Source organism: Pinus tabuliformis, chromosome X, assembly GCF_031772625.1.
Source record: "Pinus tabuliformis cultivar Carrire ecotype Pingquan chromosome X, CPIR1, whole genome shotgun sequence".
Taxonomy (NCBI): Eukaryota; Viridiplantae; Streptophyta; class Pinopsida; order Pinales; family Pinaceae; genus Pinus; species Pinus tabuliformis.
Genome location: NC_142308.1, coordinates 711,690,440 through 711,711,819, shown reverse-complemented (window position 1 = coordinate 711,711,819; position 21,380 = coordinate 711,690,440). Strand labels below are relative to the sequence as shown.

Genomic DNA, 21,380 nt, shown 5'->3' with positions numbered 1-21,380 from the left:
GTAGTTTATATATTTTCAAAACTATTTCATAGTGCACATTCACATGTGATACAGACTTTGTATATTTTCATACATTGGCAGTTTATGGATGTACATAAACATTATTTCAGTTTATATATGCTTATTATTTCAGATTATGGATTTGTATTAATCATAATTATGGATGTTCATTAATTTAGAAGTTTATGGATTTGTTAAAATTATTTTGCTAGTTTAATTTTTTTTCTATATATCATAACTTTTATTAAAAAATATAACAATTTTGATTTCTAGTTTTATAGACTAGGAAAATAAGTACAATCTTAAGTTATGATGCAAGTCACTTTGATATTTAAAATGAACTAAAATATATGATGGTTGAATTAAAAAACACAAATAGGATTGAAATAAGTTTTAAATTCAATTTTAAAAGATGTATGGTAAACAACAAATAAGTTTTTTTTTTTTTTTTGAGCTCATCTACAAGAGCTTAGTCATAACATGATATTTAAATCATATGTATTGGAATTTAATATACTAAAAAGCAATTAATGATATATGTTTCTATAGTTTTATATATAATTAAACATGAACTTTCCTAAATTTACTTGCTATCTCAAGGTTCAATGAAAAACTCAAATGAAATTAAAATAAATTTTATTCAATTTTAAAAGATGTCTTGTAAACAATGAATAAGTTGCATTCAATTTTATTTCTTTTGAGGTCATCTACAATATCTTAGTCATTGCATGATACAAGTACAATCTTCCTATGATGTAAGTCACTTTCATACTTAAAATGAACTAAAATATCTCATGTATCAATTTAATATTGAGCATGGAAATAATTACAATGATGTTTCATATTGACTTGTAGAAAATGCCTTTTAGTGCAATCAACATGCATGTTATTACAATTCAATTTTAAAAATAAATTATTTGAATTTTAAAGTCACCCATGCTATAATAAAAAATCGATATATGGAAAATTTTGTGACCCACCCATATACTGCTGCATCGCCAACTTTTTTAAGTATTTCAATCAATTTCTTATCTCAAGGTTCAATTAAAAAACACAAATATGATTGAAATAAGTTTTATTCAATTTTAAAAGATGTCATGTAAACAACAAATAAATTTTATTCAATATTATTTCTTTTGAGATTATATACAAGAGATTAGTCATAACATGATATAAGTCAATCGTATTGGAATTTAATATAGGTCAAAAAGCAATATATGATAACATCTCTATAATTTTATATAATGTTATCAACTTTCCTAAATTTACTTAGCTATCCAAGTATTTCAATTAATTCCTTATGGTCCATGGGGTCTTGGATAGATGGTGATGGGGTGCTGTATTAAGCCGCTCCTTGATGTGAAGTCATTGGTTCCATTCCTTGCCCCAATTGGGGCGATATACTGGACATGATGAAGATGTAGTCCTACCAAGCTTACAAAAAAAAATCCTTATGATTGAAACAATTTTTATTCAATTTTAAAACACTCAAATATGATTGAAATAAGTTTTATTCAATTTTAAAATATGTGGAGATGTAAACGTTACAAATAAGTTTGATTCGATTTTATTTCGTTGGAGGTTATCTATAAGTTCTTAGTCATGGCATGGTGTGTGTGTGTGTGTGTGTGTGTTCTACTTGTTGCACCTTTTACAATCCAATATGAAGCATGGAAAATGAGAATAATAAGAATGTAGTTAATTACATATATTTTATAGTTTCAGGATGCAAATATTTCAATTAAGTGAACATTTTATTTGAGATGAAAATTCAAGAATTTTATTTATGGTTGAATTACTGTAACATAGAAATCAATGCACATTGTCAATAATTTTTTTGTACTTACACTGAAATCAATGCACAATGTTAATCTAATTACCTTGAAATTAATGTACATCATACATCTAGTTACATCAAATCAGAAATCAACATCTTCATTGAAATCAATGCATATAATGCAAGCAAACAAATAGGATGATAAATCAACACCTGCATTGAAATCAATGCATCTAATGCAAACAACCAAATATGATTAGAAAACAACATGTACATTGAAATCAATGTATCTAATGCATGCAATAAATAGGATTAGAAATCAACATCTACAATGAAATCAATCCATCTATTGCTAGCAATCAAATAGGATTAGGAATCAACATCTACATTGAAATCAATGAATCTACTGCAAGAAATCAAATAGGATTAGAAATTAACATATTTAATGAAATCAATGCATCTATTGTGAGAAATCAAATAGAATTAGAAATCAACATATACACAAAAATTAATGCATCTATTGCAAAAAATAAAATAGGATTAGAAATCAACATTTACACTGAAATCAATGCATCTAGTGAAAATAATTTTCTTCCCTTTCTCTCCCCCTTCATCTATATCTATATCTCCCTCCATCTCTAATTATTTGTCTCTCCATCTCACGCACCCAAACACACATGCACTCTCTCTTCATATCTATCTATCTCTCCCTCCCTCCCTCTATCTCTCTTCTTCCATCTCTCCCACTTCCATATATATGTATATATATGTATATATATGTATATATATGTATATATATATGTATATATATGTATATATATATGTACATATATATATACATATATATATACATACATATATATATATATATATCTGTTTCTCCTACTTCATCTCTATATATCACCCTGCAAACATACACATTATTTCTCCATATATATCTATATCTCCCTTTCTCTTCCCCTTCTCTCCCTCCGTCTCCATTCAAATTTAAGGTTATATGATCCATTCAAATTTAAGGTATATGATAAGGTACATTTTGAGCGCGGACGAACATACTTACACGTTGCCCCCATACTAGGTTGTAGAATGCGCCTCTCAATGGAATAACATAAAAAAATTCTAATGTTGTTCATAACCTAGATCTCGTTGAATTTAATTTTTAGTTAAAAAATATCATATCAACTCAGTTAAATTATTAATGGATTAAATTTTAGATCTTTGTTGATTCTAAAATCTAAATTATGGGATTATGGGATTCACATAAGGGTATTTGTTTTTACAGAGGCTCGATCGAGCCCTTGGTTAACCACATAAATGGTTTGATCGAGGGTTTAGGAAACCCTCGATCGATCTATTTGAATTTAAAATTTAAGAACTCGGTCAAGCATTTTAAGTGCTCAATCGAGCTTTTGAGGTACTAAAAACCACAATTTTAGGACCCCTTCTGCAATTTTTTCGACAACACCATGTTGTACCCTAGCAAACTTAGGGAAAAATTTGTCCTTAGGTGACGAAATTGATCATGTTAGATTAATGAAGGAATCCTCTATCCAATGGCATATGAGTTTGACATTTTAGAATTCATATGATATTTTTAATCTAATTTCTTTTAAACATAATGTTTGAAATTGTTTTGGACAAATTTAAAGAGGTTGAATAAAAAATAAATAACATAAAATATATACAATGAAAAAAATTAAAAAAAATACCACTATCTCCATTTATGAGTCCTCTTCAAAAGGGTACTCTTGATTTTTCATTTTATTTAAATAGTTGACAGAATTCTTATGTGAACACGTGTCTACAAAATGCAATTGAAATATTACTTTACCAAATTCAAAAAATAATAAAAAATATCATTTTACACAAAAAAAATATTTTCTTAATATGAAAAAGTTAGTACTCTCTCCATGTAAATCATGCTCATATATATACACACACACATTTTAGAATAAGTTATCCTACGCGAACACACACACACACCTCTTAAGATGTGCAAAATTTACAAGGACAAGCATTTCATTTAATGGAAATTGACAAAATATACAACATGAATTTTTTTTGCAAAAAACATCATTAGGACAAAAGCTTAATTCTCCACAAATTGAATTTTTATTCTGAATCAAAATTCACAATGTTTATATGAATTTTGAAGGCTTCAATTCAATAAAAGAGTAAAATTTTGAAATTTCATTGCCACATTTGGCCCAAAAGTGTAACCCATCTTCATGCATTCACCTTTAGGCATAATATGTGATGAAACACATTACATACCTTAGGATTTGTGTTAAACATGTGTTTAAAAAACCATTCAAAACCTTTAATTTCACCAAAAATAGTGTAGCGAAGAGAAGATTTACTTTTGAGCCTTCATAAAGTGGCATCATTACATTTTCTAACAAAGATTCATTAAGAATATTATCATCACTATCCTCATCCTCATCATTGACTGGTTGAGTGAAAAAAAATATTGGATCGATTCATTTGACATCCCATCATCTTGAACTATGTTATTATTGTCATCTTCTTCCATAGGATCATTAACATGATCTTGAATAGTTTCTCCAGGTTGCTTAGCTCATACAACATTTCTACTTCTACTTGGGGCATTTGAACACTGAATAGGGGGCCCAATTGACTTTATGATGAGAAACAATCATGCAATTTAAAATTAATCTACATAAAAATATTATAACAATACAAAATTTTACAAATACAATTTATATAAACACAATAGATAATGAATATACTAGCATTTGCATCTTATGTTGCAAAGGGAACGCCGTAAGGCATAGAGTGGGGAAGAATAGGGACATGTGAATGGACATTGTTGAAAGCAATGGTGGATGATAATGGGTTACAATTGCAATAGCTAGTTATGTGTATTCTGAAAATGGATATTTTGTAAATAATAATAGGTTGTGGAAGAATAGCGATATGTGAATGGACGTTGTTGAAAGAAAGGGTGGATGATAATGAGTTACAGTTGAAAGTATTAGTTATGTGTATTTTAAAAAAGCATAGGGATATCCATAGGCATCGTTGGGCTGTTGATTCCTTCCTTGTCTGACTTTGGGATGTCATGGCTAAGCTAGCGCTTCATATAAACAAAGGATAGATTCGAAAAATTTATAAACGGTTCCCTTTTGGAATCGAAAATCATTCGATTTTGCCATTTCCATATGGCCCAGATTGTTAACAAAGAAATGGGCCTCCACTTGCAATACATGTTGCTCCGTGCTTTGGAAGCCTCATAGATAGAAGGAGCATTGACGATGACGAAACCAAAGTCAGTAGTTAAGTTCTACCAAATCAACTGGTATTGAGGACATTGTAGGAAAATATGCAAATTATTTTCAGAATTTGATCTACAAAGGGGGCATATGGCAGGCCCACACCATTTGCGCTTCTGGAGATTCTCCCAAGTGAGATTCCTGTCATGAAAAACCAGCCAAGAAAAAATAATGATTTTTAAAGGGCATCCAAATTTCCAAAACGCTGGGGGGAAAATATTATGATATGTATCGGACTCTGATAATAAAATTTGGAGATATATATGCTTTGCATATACAGCCGATGCACCACTGAGACCTTTCCAAACGAGGCAATCCCTATCTGACGAGCGATACAATCCACGCGATTGCAATGAAATAGTGATAGCATTCCATTGGGATTCCAGAGCACCGGGTAATTGCATTTCTGTAGCAGTTTTCCAGATTGGAATAACACCATCCCATTTTTTTATTGCACTGGCCCAAAAGAAATATCCCCTGCTGTGTAAATTTCTCAAAAGTTGAGAGGAGATACGGATCTTTTCTCCCATACCTGCGAATTCATCAAATCCAATGATAATATTGGATCCGGATTGGAATTTCCAAATCAATTTTTTTCTAAAGAACGACTCCAATCTTTTAAAACCTCTCCATATATATGAGCCGTTGGTGGATCTAGTGGAGCGCTGTCTATACCAATATGTCATGTCTTGCTCATCCATGTACTTAGCTCTAATGGTTTTGCTCCAGTTGGATTCATCCATAATCACTTTCCACATTGATTTACATAGAAGGGCTCTTCTAAAGGAGTGTAAATCCAATATGCCCCAACCTCCCATATTTTTTGGCCGTGTCAACTTCGAAAGCTTGCTGAGGTGATATTTTATCTTCTCCTTTTGTCCTCCCCATATGAAATTAGCTATCATTCTGTTTAAACTGTTAATAGTAGATGAAGGGATATAGAAAAGGTGTGCCCAATAAACCATGATTTGTAGCAGCAGGGATTGTGTGAGAATGGCGCGACCTCCAATTGATAAGCACCTGTATTCCCATGTAGATATTTTCTTATAGAACCGATTTGGAATACATGACCAGTCGGCCAATCTGTAACCCACAGGTTTCAAATTGAATCCCAGATGTTTGAAGCCCTTCAGGATAGGAAATGCTTTAATGTTGAAAAGATCTGTTAGAAATGTGATTATACCTCCATTCACATCAGCGACATAGAATGAAGATTTTAAATCGTCGATATACATGTCGGTGGCTTTTTGAAATCTCCCAAAGATTTCATAGATACATATCCATGTTGATTTGCACAGTATGGCTGACGGAAGGATATCATCAATAAAAAGATTATGCGACATGAATATATCCCTGCAAATGGGGAGAGGCTTGTATATCTCTTGTTGGATCGCTTTCTTTATGTGTAGGCTCAGAGATTCCATAACTAGAATGAAAAGGAGTGGAGATAGGGAGCAACCCTGATGTAAGCCCCTGGCCGCTTTGAAGAAAGGAGTTGGGACACCGTTAATTAGGACTGCATAATTTACTACCACCACATAGGCCATGATCCATTTGATGCACCTAACATCTAGGCCAATCCTAGCTAGTAGGCATCGAATAAAGCCCCAGTTCACACAGTCATATGCCTTTTTAAGGTCGATTTTAAAAGAGCAACTTCTATTTTCCTGCTATGCATTGAGTGTAATAATTCTTGAGTGAGAGCCACTGCTTCTAAGATATTTCTGTCTTTAAGAAACCCGTGTTGCTCTGGAGATAGATGTAGAGATAGAGTGTTTCTAATTTGAATAGCTATAATATTTGATATGACCTTGTATAATAGGTCAAAAAAGGACAGCGAGGGAGTTTCAGAAACAGTGGAAGAACGGGGTCGATCAGAAAAATAGTTAGAATTACGATTTGTATGGTTCACAGATACAGATCGAGATTGCGGAAGACTGGCAGATCAATCTAGGGAACGGCCTTTCGGCGAGGATAGGACGTCATTAGTTCTGACTGGAGCCCGATAGACCTCCATGGTGTTAGGCCATTCATATGCCGAATTTTCTCTTTCATATGTCGAAACAGGAATATTTACAGCATGGAACTTTTTCTTTTGTTTACCATTAGGGTGACGAGGACAATTACGAAAAAGGTGTCTAGTTTTGTGACAATTTGAACACCTAAATGGGACGCCCCAATAATCTAATCGTTGTTGAATTTTGGACAGCTCCCAAGTTAAATCAATAGACTCTGGAAAACCCCCTTTGAATTCCTTTTCTATGAGAATCTAGGCCACCTGCTTGTCTTTTGCCCCAATACACCTAGGATCGACGTATATGAATCGCCCAATAGCATTTCCTATTTTTTCCATAGATTCTTTGGTCCACAGTTCAAGAGGCAGGCCAGGCAATTTTGGCCAAATGTAATTGTTTTGGGGCGTGCAACGAAGCGGATTAAAACCAATAAACCATCTGTGCAGAGCTAAAAAGCTCTTCTCTTTCACCCAGAGTTTCGAATAGATAATTTCCAAGTAACGTACCCAGAGGAAGTGGAAAGTAGATATTTTATTGAAAATGATTAATTAATTCTTTTAACTAACTTTACATTATTTGATAAGAGAGAAGTAGATTAATTAATTCTTTTAACTATTTATTGTATTGAAATATATTTTTTTATAACCTAATATAAAAGAAATATATAATTCCTTCATAATTCTATATAAATAATAAAATAATTAAACATGTATAATTATTTTAATGTTAATATGAAATTTAAATAGAATATCTATAAATATTAATAAAAAAAATAGTAATAAAAAAATATTTTAATTTCTATTTTAATTAAAATATTTTTATTTCAACCTCTTATGCATAAAAATATATATTATGAAAATATAAATTTGATTTAAATTTTAATTTAAAATAATATCATAAAAAAATATTTCATTATTAAAAATAATATCATAAAAAAATATTTCATTATTAAAAATAATTAAAAAAAAATTCATTATTAAAAATAATAAAAAAAAAATTCATTATTAAAAATAATCAAAAAATATTTCATTATTAAAAATAATCAATTCTCTCAAAATTAAGATTAAATTGATCTATTAATTTTTCATTTACATACAGAAGAATCTCAAGTTATCATTGAGATAAATAAATCTCTATAGTACATACTTGTTATATCTATATATATATGAATGAAGATCTTTGCTATGATTTATATTACTGTGGCAATGCCATTTTTCCACAACAAATTCTTTTATTAGTATTTAATACATGACCCTTAAATTTTTCATATACTCAATCTTGACTTAAATACACATGAGTGCATTACAGTTCACTTTAGTTACATTTAGAATTAATAACATCACATCAATCACATGATTATTTTTCATATACTCAATCTTGACTTAAATACACATGAGTGCATTACAATTCACTTTAGTTACATTTAGAATTAATAACATCACATCAATCACATGATTTATCCATGGAAATGGTACATATGATAATTAGATTGCCACCAGGAGGATCTAAATAATTAAGTTCCAATGTACTAAGTTAATGTAGGTTCTCCACAAAACATGTATATTGGGAAATGAAATTACAATGAATGATTCTCTATGCAACACACTAGGAATTGGAAATGATAATAATTCTAATAATTCTTTGAATGTATGGTTTTAATCCCATACTGACTCACTAACGTACTGCTCAATCTCCTTGACCTATGTAATACACTAGACTTTGGTTTTTTTTCGAAACTCCTTTGCTTTCTTGATCTCCCATAATCCTCTACCTCTCCCTCCTGGCACAATGTTCTTTAATTTCATGTACCATGTTAACATGTGGTCTAATAGTGGTATACAATTGTGCCACCTTTTTATATTCATCTAGTACCTATTTAACATTCCAAACTTTCTCACATACAAAAATATTTTGTTTGGGATCCTCCGATCCAACACAGTGAAAGAACGTAATTCGCATAGAAGGATCAACGTCCATTACCATTCTCTACGTAGTTCCACACTATGAAACTTTTGATTGATTTGTTTGGCATCCTAGATCTTGATTGACTACTTCCACTATTCTGATTATTATCACTATTCCCTTCACTATTTGGATTTAATTATAATAACTTACTGGGTGATCTTACTTCTTGACGTAGGTGATAAACTCATCTTAAATAAAATCTCTCTGCTTGTCCTCCATTTATAAGGCCAGCATAGTTCGCCCTAATTTGCAGTAGGTGGTGATATCATACCCAAAAGATTCGCTCTCCTAATGGATATAGATTCTGCCAGATTGGCTGGATCGGGCTACTTCCTAAATTTAACTTGACTCGACTACCTAAATTTAATGTATTTTAACAAATACAACCTCTGTCTGTGCTAAGTTTGCCCTATTTAGCTGTAGGCGGTGATCATACTGGCTCTCCTAGTGGACATAAATTCCGGCTGCTTGGCAAAATCAGGCATTACTTCTTTCAGTCCATCGGATTTACAGAATCGATCCATCCATGCGCTCAGCAATGGCATTTTCTCTGGATCTATTAAAACGCTATCGGTAGCCTTCTCGAGGCCTTTGATAATCGCTGACAAACCACCCAATGCGATGTCAAGCAAGCCGAGACCTCACTTTTTTTTTCGAGGTAATGAATGCTGTGGAAGCCACCTGTAATCAAGAAATATGTTATATTTACTATCTGTTTTTTTAATTTTTATTAATACAGAAGCGTTTTTTTTTTTAGAAAAAAATGGCGTTTTTTTATTTAAAAAAAATTGGTTCCGAGATAACTCATAATATTGAACCAACAACAGAATTTGAAGCCCAGAACCATTCACATTCCGGATTGTTTTCCAAAATGCAGCAAGGTCCCGTATAAAATTACTCTTTACAAGTTTTGTATTTTATGCAACACTTTTTACAAATTTTGTATTTTATGCAACACTTTATACTAGGTATAAAGGATCTTTCCAAAAAATTAATTGCATTTCATTCTGGTTTCTATTACATTTTATACCAAAGCTTCCTTTTCATTATGGTTTCTATTACATTCCTAATCAACGCACATTGAACAGCGGAATGACAGCTACAGTATCGGAGAGATACATTAAAAACTTGTTGGCAAGCAAAAAATTTTCAGATGCATATACATTTTTTTTATCTGTTTCTTTCTTTCTTTTTGTACTAGCAGCCTGTTGCTTCTTGGGTTCAAGCCAAAAAGCAGCCTGTTGCTTCTTGGGTTCAAGCCCTAAACGACTCACTATAGGGGATTTGAATCTGAATCTGTGTTGTTTCAACAAACTTATTAACGAATTGAAATGCCCCTGGGGCTACATTTTTTCTCTCTTATCTTTGAACGTTTTTCAATTTAATTTAATAATACATCTACAAAATTAGCAACCGTAAATTTTGAGTATTCTGGACAACAACCAAAAAGGGGAAAAAAAGAAGCATTCTTTACCACACTTTCACTATGGCACCATGTTTCCAATTCGCCACCGGTCATTTGTAAAGCTCTCAAATTCCGAATTCGAAGACAAGAAGGCAGGGAAGTGTCTGGACACTTACTCCAGCAAAGCCATAGAAGCTGATCCGCTTGTTTCAGAAACTCGGATATGCTTCTCAAACAATTACCTTCGGCCCTCAATAGGTGCAACGTGCTCATATCAACATAAGGCTGCAAAGAGTTGTGGAACGACTGGTCAGGTATTCCTTGAACCCTGTTTATCCCGCGCACCTGAATTATTATCTGAAAACTGTTAGAAAACAATATGGACTTACTCGTAAATCCAAACAGTATTAACAATATATAACTTGTAAAATTTTCAGAACTAACATTTTGATTCAAACACGTACATTTGGTTGTATAACCGCATTACGAAAAAGGCCGTCAGTGGGGCGCCAAAGATGACGATGACATCTCGGAAGTTCTCTATCAGCGAAATCTCTGCCCAAGTCTCTGAGGTGATTGTGCATTTTTATACGGTTTTGACAGTCGATCTCCAGAATACACTTGTACTCTAGGTTCTGCAGATTCAGCTTTCCTCCCGAACCAGATCTGTCCCATATGCTTATGGCCAGATCTTTATCTTCTTCTATGAAGAAACAGGCAATATCTAAGAATATCTCTCTTTCCTGGGTGTCGAGACTGTCGTAACTAATCCTAAGACTGTTTTGTATTTCGGGGGGAAGTACTAAACCCGATAATTTCAGCAATTGGGCTTCCCAATACTCTAAATATTGTTTATAAAGATGAGACCCTAGCACTCTGAGAGACAATGGCAATCCATCACACGCATCCAAAAACTTTGCAACCACTTCTTCAAATCCCGCACGGGGTTTAGGCTCCTGAAAGGCATGCATGCAGAAAAGCCTTTGTGACTGTTCTCTGTCGAGGCCTGACAGCTTGTAAATCAACGAGACTCCGTTGGTTTAAAGAAAATCCCTATTGTGAGATGTAAGTAGGATTAAGCTATCGGAACTAAGAATATCTTTAAGAGGTGAAAATAATGCTTTTAACTGCCTGGAATCATTGATATCATCCAAAATTATGAGGGCTTTATAACCCAAGAGACGATGAAAAAGCTCTGATTTACCTTCAACAATGTTACTAACTGCCAGATCCCCTGAAGTCAAGCCTTGGAGGAGTTTATTTTGAACAGAAATTAAAGAAGTTTCGGCTCTCACATCTTCCAAAAAACAAGATCCACGGTAGGCTGACCTGTTGCGGTTAAAGAACTCTAATGCCAAGGTTGTCTTCCCTACACCACCAGAACCCACAATCCCCACAACCTTGGTCTCCACGCTGGGTCGCTGCTGCAGCATCACTGTTTTCTCAAAATCTTGTAGCTTTTCGTCCAAACCAGTTGGATATTCAGCTACAAACAGTTGAGGCTTTCTAATTTTTTCTTCCACCAATTGAACTACGTTCTCCAGGAGTTTGCCTTCGTCGCTGGTTATTCACAGTAAAACCAAACGTGAGTGCGAAAAACTTCGTTTATCAATACAATCAAACTATTAGGGACACAGAGACTAAAAGTTCTTACCCATAATATGCCTTTAGCTCCAAACCGCAAGTGTGAAACCTCAAGCAATGCTTTTTTCCAATCTGCAATTCTTTGTTGTGGGTATCTCCTTTTCTTTTCATGACCTCGCAAGGCTTTACCATAGACTCCATTGTTGCCCGCCGCGCAACCAATAAATCTCAAGATTTGACCCAATAGTCCATGTTGCCTGTCATCTGTCCTGATCCGTAGATCACAAGGATTAACATTATAAAAGATTGGAATAACAGTAAGAATGAACTAAATTACCTTATCGTATACAACATTTCTACTTCTACTTGGGGCATTTGAACACTGAATAGGGGGCCCAATTGACTTTATGATGAGAAACAATCATGCAATTTAAAATTAATCTACATAAAAATATTATAACAATACAAAATTTTACAAATACAATTTATATAAACACAATAGATAATGAATATATAACTTACCAAGGGACAATATTCCTTTGGTCCCCCTTCAATGTGCCAATGTTTCCTAAAATGTCTTTTAGTTGTTTCTCTTAAATCTCTTACGATATGTAAGCCCTCACAATAAGTGCAAGGGAAATAACATCTACCATCATCCCCTTGATTTTTCCCTCAACTAATGTTTGTTGACATTCTTCCTGCAAAATATTATGTGGTGATTATGTTATAAAATGGAGTAGTGTACTAGATTTATTATATTTTGTAATGCAATTGATATATACATGAATAAGTCTGTTTTTTGCTCAATAAGAATACCTTAAAATTGTAAACTATCAAACAGGAACTGTAGACTCAAAACGAGAACTCTAACCAAAAAACCCCCAAAAAACATGAAAAGCAACTTGAAAATGAAAAATGTGGATGTTGGAATAACATGTTTTTTTGGCGGGTAAATTTTCAATATTTTTATAAATGATAGTACAAGCCAATAAAAACCAAATTTTTGGTTCAAAAATCAGCCTAAAAACAAACGATGTTGGAATAATGTTTTTTTAGGTCAATTTTCAACTTTTTTTAGCAATGATGTGAAGGATAAAATATCATGGCTCCAAACAACCTTAAAATTCCAACGATTTTTAGGCATGCCATTAAATTTAGAATATCACATATTTGAAAAGCCTTAAAATTCCATTAATTTTCAGTGATGGTGTTAAAGATAAAATACTTATAATTGTTTTTAACCATAACATTAAAATTAAAATATCATGACTCTGAAAAACCTTAAAATTTTGACAAATTTTCAACCATCGAATTAAAACCAAAGATCACGACTACAAAAAAACTTAAAGTTTCAACATATTTCAACCATGGCATTATGAAAATTTTGTATGACTAAAAAGCTTTAAAAATGAACACCTAAATCAAAGGGTCATTATACCAAGAATAATTTTTTTGTTGAATTGAGGCTTCTGTGATCCATATTAAGTTGATGAGAGAAATTTTCGGCATAAATCACAAGATGTTTCATTTGTCGACAACAAAAATTTAAAAATAATCCATCAAATTGACACATAGTGTAGGTGAACTCGACCCATTGTAATGAAAACTTAAGACTAACCATGAAATTGACACACTGTGGGGGCAAACTCTATCCATTATCACGAAAACTTTAAAATCAACTACAAAACTGACACATAATGGTATTGAGTTGCTAGTCGAGAATTGATACAGATCCTGTGGGAAAAAATAAAATAAAACAAAACAAAATAATAAATAAATATAAATGAAAAATATAAAAGAAAACAAAAAGTACAAATTTGAAAAAAAATTAATCAAAAGTTTTAAAAATAATAACAAATATATATATATATATATATATATATATATATATATATATAACATTAAAAAAAAATAAAAAATAAATAAATAATTAAAATTAAAAAACATGACAAAAAAAACAATGAGAAAAATAAAAAACAAAAACAAAAACAAAAAATACACCAAAAAAAATTAAAAAATAATAACAAGTAATTAAAAATATATATTAAAACATAAAATAGGAAAAAACACGGCCAAAAAAATATTGTAAAGAAAAAACAAAAAAATATTATAAAAGATAAAAATCTAAAAAATTAAATTAAATAAATAAATAAATAAAAATACAAGAAAATATTTCCAAAAATACATAATTTAAGAGAAAAAAATTAAATATCAAACAAACAAACAAAATTAAAAACTTTAAAATAAAATTTAAAACATTATAATAAAATAAAAAACATAGAAAATAATAAAAACATTAAAAAATAAAATAAAATAAAAAACACAAATAAAAAATATTGGAAAAAAAAAATGGTATTCCCCACCCACACTAGCAGCCCAACGAGCCATGGGTCGTGGCAATCCGATTCTGCGAATCTGACTACCACGACCCTGGGATATTGGGCCACTGGTTTAGGCGACGGGGGAGACAGTTGGTGGTAGCCTCGTCCGCCGCCCAGCGCAACAACCCAATGAGCCCTAGGCTGTGGCAGCCTAATTCTAACTACCACGACCCAGGGCTAGTTGGGTTGCTAGGATTGGCACCGGGGGGGGAGGGAGAGGGTGGGGCGGGGGGAGGCAATTGCACTAGGTACCTCCCTTGCAACCAATGAAGCGGCCCAATGGGTCGTCGATCATGGCAGTCTGACTTCGGGAATTAGACTGCCACGACTCAGGGCCTGTTGAGTCGTTGGTTTCGACAAGGGAGCAGGTGCCTACCCCCCATCCAGCCTAGTGGCCAAACAGCCTTGGGTCGTGGAAATATAATCCTCGGAATTGGATTTTCATGGCCTGGTACCTGTTGGGCTACTGGGCTGAGGGGAGGACCAATTTTTTTTTTAGATATCAGTCTTTTGGATTAATCACATCGTTAGGATTTGGTCAACGTTTCAAACCAACTAATTTGGTTCATCCTTAGGACAAGGTGAGAAATCGATCGATCAGAGTGAATAAATAGCAGGGATGCATCATTGCCTAGAGTTAGCCATTGAAAAATAGTTGTTAATTAGTTAAAAATAGTCGTTAATAGTTAAATTGTTTAATAATTTAGTTAGAAACTAGCTGTTATATAGTAGTTAAATATTTATTATTTATTCTATTTCGATAATATAAATTTATTAATAAGTAATTTCAAATTTTATATTATCTAGAATAATTAATTTTTATAGTTTGTTAGGGTTTGACTAATCAAATGGTTTAATATTTAGTATGATACTAGCCGTTATGTAGTAATTAAATGTTTTATTATGATATCATCAATTGATTATTTAATAATAATATTTTTATGTGTAAATAATTAGTTTTGATATCATAAATTGAATATCTAATAATACCAATATTATTTATAAATAATTAATTTATGAGATATAATTTGTTAGGGTCAAATTAATTCAAGTTAAATTAGGTAAAGGCTTAATGTTTGGAATAATTTAGATTAAAATATTTTAATATTATTATAATTGAATATTAATAAATATTAGAGGAAAAACTATCTATCTTAGATGAATTTAAAGATTTACTAGATAAGAGGATTAATATAGATAAAATGGGGACTTAATGTTTGGACTAATTTAAATATTTAGAGGAGAACCTATCTTCCTTAGATAAATTTAAAGGATTACAAGATAAGAATCAGGATTAGTTAAGCTTACCATCTTGAAGTTAAAGAAAATTACTATAGATAAAAGGGGGCAAAAGGCTTGAGGGCGAAAAGGGGGAAACAAAAAGAACGAAAAGAAGAAAGGAGAGGGAAGGGAGGAAAAATCAATGGGAGAGAGCTGGAATCCGGCTTTTACTTAATTTCCAGCCATCATCCCTATTAAGGTTTTTGGCATGCCTCTCAATTTCAATCACTTCTCTGAGTTTCCTGTGGTGGAAATGATCAACCCTAACAATGACTTTGGATTCTTTAATGCAGACATGGTGCTTTGATTTCTCTGCATACTCGTCAAGGGCTGATGTGTGGGAGCGATTGTGTCTAATGTCAGCATCATGCTCACCGATTCTCAGCTTAATAGACCTTCCTATTTCTCTAATGTAGGAGATGCCACGGGATCAGGGAATAAGGTAAACTCCTTTTGAGTCTTTAGGGTCAATAGGGTCCTTAACAGATCTAAGGGAGTTTTTTTATGGTTTGGAGAGGTTTGAAAGAAGAAGAGACATTCATATTTTTAAGGATGTGGGCAATCCTATCTGTGGTTCCTTGGATATACATGAGATGAACCTTAGAGATAGGATCAGCTCTAGTGGGTTTAACTCTAAGCGCTTTTCTGGCTTTGAGAAAGGCCTTGAGGCTCTTGGATCTGCTATATCCATTATTTTTAAAAGCTTCAAGAAAATGAGACTTCTCCTAATCAAGGTGGCTATCATTTGATATTTTTAGAGCACGGGTAGCACGAGTGCTGAGAACCTCAAATTTCTGAGCAGGGAAGTGATGAGAACTGACATGGAGATAGTATTCTGTGTGGGTATTTTTCTGAAAAACTTGGTGACACATAGAACGATCATCCCTTCTAGAAAGAAGAATGTCGAGAAAGGGAAGGTGACCATTCTCCTCAATTTCCATAATGAACTTGATGGATTCTGATTGAGAATTAAGGTGGTCAAGAAACAGATCAAGTTTCTCATGACCATGAGGCTAGATGACACAGGTGTCATCAACAAATATTTTCCATTTTTTAGGGAAAAATTGTGTGTAGGCTAAGGCCTTGGTCTCAAATTATTCCAAAAACAAGTTCGCTATGATAGGGGAGAGAGGGGAACCCATCGCAACAACACAAGTTTGTTCATAGAACTCACCTTAGAAACTAAAGAAGTTTGAGGTGAGGCAAAGGCCAACTAACTTAGCAGTGTCTTTATCAGTGATGTGATTGATGATATCAATGGCCTCTTGGATGGGGATTTTGGTGTATAAAGATATGACGTCAAAACTAACCAACAAATTTCTAGGCTCTAATTTGATATCTCTCTACTCTTGAACAAAGGAGGCCGAGTCTTTTACGAAATAATTAGTGCAACCCACAAGAGGTTTGAGTTTTTGAGCAAGGAAGTTTGCAACAAGATAGCTACATCTGCCTATTGTGTTAACAATAGGTCTTAAGGGGGCCTCAGGTTTATGAATCTTCGGCAGGCCATAAATTCTGGGGGTAGGGGAATTACTTTCAATGTGCTTCTGGAAAAGAGGAAGAATAGATGAATCTATTTTAATAGCAGATGCAATCTCTTTAGAGATGGACTTAATGGGATTATTCTTGAGATTGATGTAACTCCCACTATTAGAATGGTGGTCCCACTATTAGAAAGGTGATGTAACTCTCTAAGGTTCATCTCTCGTATATCCAAGGAACCACAGATAAGATTTCCCACATTCTTAAGAAGATGAATGTCACTTCTTCTTTCAAACCTGTACAAACCATAAAAAATCCCTTAGATCCGTTAAGGACCCTATTGACCCTAAAGACTCGAAAGGAGTTTACCTTATTGCCTATTCATGTGGCATCCCCTACATTGGAGAAACAACAAGGTCTATTAAGCTGAGAATCGGTGAGCATGCTGTTGACATTAGACACAATCGCTCCTGCACATTAGCCCTTGCCGAGCATGCAGAGAAATCAAAGCACTATGTCTGCTTTGAAGAATCCAAAGGCATTGCTAGGGTTGATAATTTCCACCACAGGAAACTCAGAAAAGTGATTGAAATTGAGAGGCATGCCAAAAACCTTAATAGGGATGATGGCTGGAAATTAAGTAATAGCTAGATTCCAACTCTCTCCTCTTTACTTTTCCTCCCTTCCCTCTCCTTTCTCCTTTCCATTCTTTTTGTTTCTCCCTTTTCACCCTCGGGCCTTTTTTCCCCTTTTATCTATATTAATTTTCTTTAACTTCAAAATGGTAAGCCTAACTAATCCTGATTCTTATCTCATAATCCTAATTCTTATCTCGTAATCCTTTAAATTTATCTAAGGAATATAGGTTCTCCTCTAAATATTTTAATCATTCCAAACATTAAGTCCCCGTTTTATTTATATTAATCCTCTTATCTAGTAAACCTTTAAATTCATCTAATATAGATAGGTTTTCCTCTAATATTTATTAATATTGAATTATAATAACATTAAAATATTTTAATCTAAATTATTCCTAACATTAAGCCTTTAACCTAATTTAACTTGAATTAATCCAACCCTAACAAATTATATCTCATAAATTAATTATTTATAAATAATATTGGTATTATTAGATAATCAATTTATGATATCAAAACTAATTATTTGCAGATACTATTATTATTATTATTAAATAATCAATTGATGATATCATAATAAAACATTTAATTACTACATAATGACTAGTATCATACTAAATATTAAACCATTTGATTAGTCAAACCCTAACAAACTATAAAATTTAATTATTCTAGATAATATAAATTTTGAAATTATTTAATAATAAATTTATATTATCGAAATAGAATAAATAATAAATATTTAACTACTATATAACAGCTAGTTTCTAACTAAATTATTAAACAATTTAACTAATTAACAACTATTTTTCAACTAATTAACAACTATTTTTCAACGACTAACTCTGGGTAATGATGCATCCCCGCTATTTATTCACTCTGATTGATTGATTTCTCACCTTGTCCTGAGGATGAACCACATTAGTTGGTTCGAAATGTCAACCAAATCCTAACAATGTGATTAATCTTAAATTTAATTTTTTTAAACGTGTTTTTTAAAATTTAATTATAATTATTTTTTATTGATTTTAAGTGTTTATATATATATATATATATTAATTATTTCTTGGGTTTTTATTATTTTTTTATGTTTCTTGTTCAATAGTTTTTTTTAATTAATTGTCTTTTTACTTTTTTGTGTTTTTAATTTTTATTTTTAATGATTTATTTTTATTTTTAATTTTTATTGTTTTTCATTTAAATTGTATGTTTGATTTTGTTTTTAACATTTTTTTGTTATCTTTACTTTAATTTTTATCTCATACATTTTTTTTTTGGAAAAAATCTTCAAATGTCATCATCTTTCGATATAAAATTCATCAAAAAAAAAATCTATTTTCCAACTTTTTTTATTGAAAAATTTCATAAGAAAAATTATTTAACATGTCATTTTTAGCGAAATGGTTCTGAAATATGTAATTTTTTAATTATGTCTATACGCAAAATGTATATTTTTTCTAGTGCTTAAAATTATTATTTTTTACTGACAATTATTTCATATATGTTGAAGTATTAATTAACGATATATAAATATATAAAAAAAATCCTAACTTCAAAATTGTAGTGTTATTATTTTTTTTAATTTTGCAAAAAAAATTAAAAATTTAATTATAAAAAAACATTACAAAGAAAATCAAAATACACATGTTTGGAAAACCCTTAAAAAACAAACATCTTAGGATGAAAAACAAGAAGAGGAATAAGATAACTTGAAAAATGGTTAAATATTCAACATTAAAAAAAATGTACATACTTAGGACATAAGAAAATTTAAAGTGTCAAAAATATGGCTTAAAAATAAATGTTGATGTTTTTCAAAATCTACATGAAAGCACTAACATTTAAAAAAAATATCCACACTTAATACATTAGAAAATTTGAAGTGTCAAAATAAGCGCCCAAAGAAAAGGGATTGATGTTACATCAACACTTTTCAAAATCAGCATGAAAATCACCAACATTTGAAAAAAAATGTTCATACTTTATACATAAAAAAAATTGAAGTGTCAAAAATATGCTCTAAAAAAATGTGTATTCTGAATCAACATTTTTCAAAATCAGATGATTTTTTGCTTTCTCAAAAAAACTGGTAATTGGTACAGTTATCCTTTGATAGTTTACATTGTTCCTTATAACCTTTTAGAATCATTGTAGTTATAGCGAAAATGTTGCAATGTCTCTTAAAAGAAACACATTTATAAATTTACTTACTGTCATAATTATGATAGTAGTTGACCAAGTCAAAGTTGACTAGTCAAAAAGCGACCCAATGTTCCATTAATGGTGCAATGGATAGAGAAAACGATTTTTGTCGGTATTGCAATGACTGTCAAATATTGTTTCTCTTATGATAGGTGAGAGAATAACATTAAAATTACAATGCATTCTATTGGAAATGTATTCACTACTAAGAGGGTGTTGACGCGGTGAATTTTCACTATGCCAACAAATGGAACTAACCCGATCGCAAACCCCAGATTAGATCTGCTTTTGTTTGGAATGGCTAGTTTCGACGGGTTTTAAAGGACCCCGTAAACTGTTATAGGTGTTGAAAGATTGCTCCCTGGAGGAAGACTTCCATTAAATCAACAAAAGAAACAAATAACCTATATGTATAAGATCCTATCTATACTGATTCTAACTACTTATGCTAGTCCTAACCATTCTAATCTATCCTGCATGAGCATAACAAAAGAGATTAAACATCATATATAGATTCCAAGTCCAAATGACACAATTATTGGTTCACAGATGAACAAGGTTGTATTAAATCTTAATTTCAATCTGATTACTCATACAGGAATACACATTCCTTTCCATACAAATAAAACTTGCAACTGATGTTTAACAAGGTTTCGAATCAACAACCGCTCATGAATTAACCATGGTAACAAATTATATTTTAATAACCAAGACTGGTCATGAACTGTCTGTTATCTTCTTTTTTTTTAATCAAGAAAGAGTGGGGCCTTCCATTAGTCTAGAAAAATACATAATGTACAAAGAGTAGCACCAGCTCTGTGAAAAGTCAACAAGTAGCTGGGCTGGCAAAACCCAAACCTAACTCCAAAAACTTTGAAAAGCACGAACAAGGCTACAAAGGAGCTGTAAACAAAACATCCACCCAACCTAGTGTGCCGAGACACCACGAAATACCCATGAATAGTCTGCATGTGCGTTATGGCCCACAAAACCTAGCGGAAGCGTTCATTTGAGGCTTTAACCCTTAGAACCCGACCACAACACTTTATTGGGTTTTCCTTTTAAAAATCGGGACCATTCATTATATCGGAAAACAAATGAATACACGGGAAATCCCGCTCAACACCCATAAGGTCAGACTTCAAATATTTACACCTGCGAATATAAATATCGGTGGGTCCGCACTCCTAGTCAATCGGTGTTCCACTGCGCTCTCCATTCACCGATCTTTGATTGGCCCAAGCTCCACTGTCGATTCCATTTTCTGATCCAACGACTATCAGTGCGTTGCTTAATTTCCACTCGGCATATCACAATTCTATCTCTATCATCCCTTGACCTCTCTCTATTGCGGTTT

The 21,380-nt window shown here is 32.1% G+C and overlaps 1 protein-coding gene across 1 annotated transcript; it reads right to left on the bottom strand.

Moving 5' to 3' along the window:
• Positions 1-11,495: 11,495 nt before the first annotated feature.
• Positions 11,496-12,371, bottom strand: LOC149141948 (disease resistance-like protein DSC1). Its single transcript, XM_089451370.1, has 2 exons — positions 12,110-12,371; positions 11,496-12,015 (listed from the first exon to the last, which is right to left on the bottom strand). Exons 1-2 carry the CDS (start codon positions 12,238-12,240, stop codon positions 11,496-11,498), a joined length of 651 nt encoding a protein of 216 aa, XP_089307496.1. The 5' UTR covers positions 12,241-12,371.
• Positions 12,372-21,380: the final 9,009 nt, after the last annotated feature.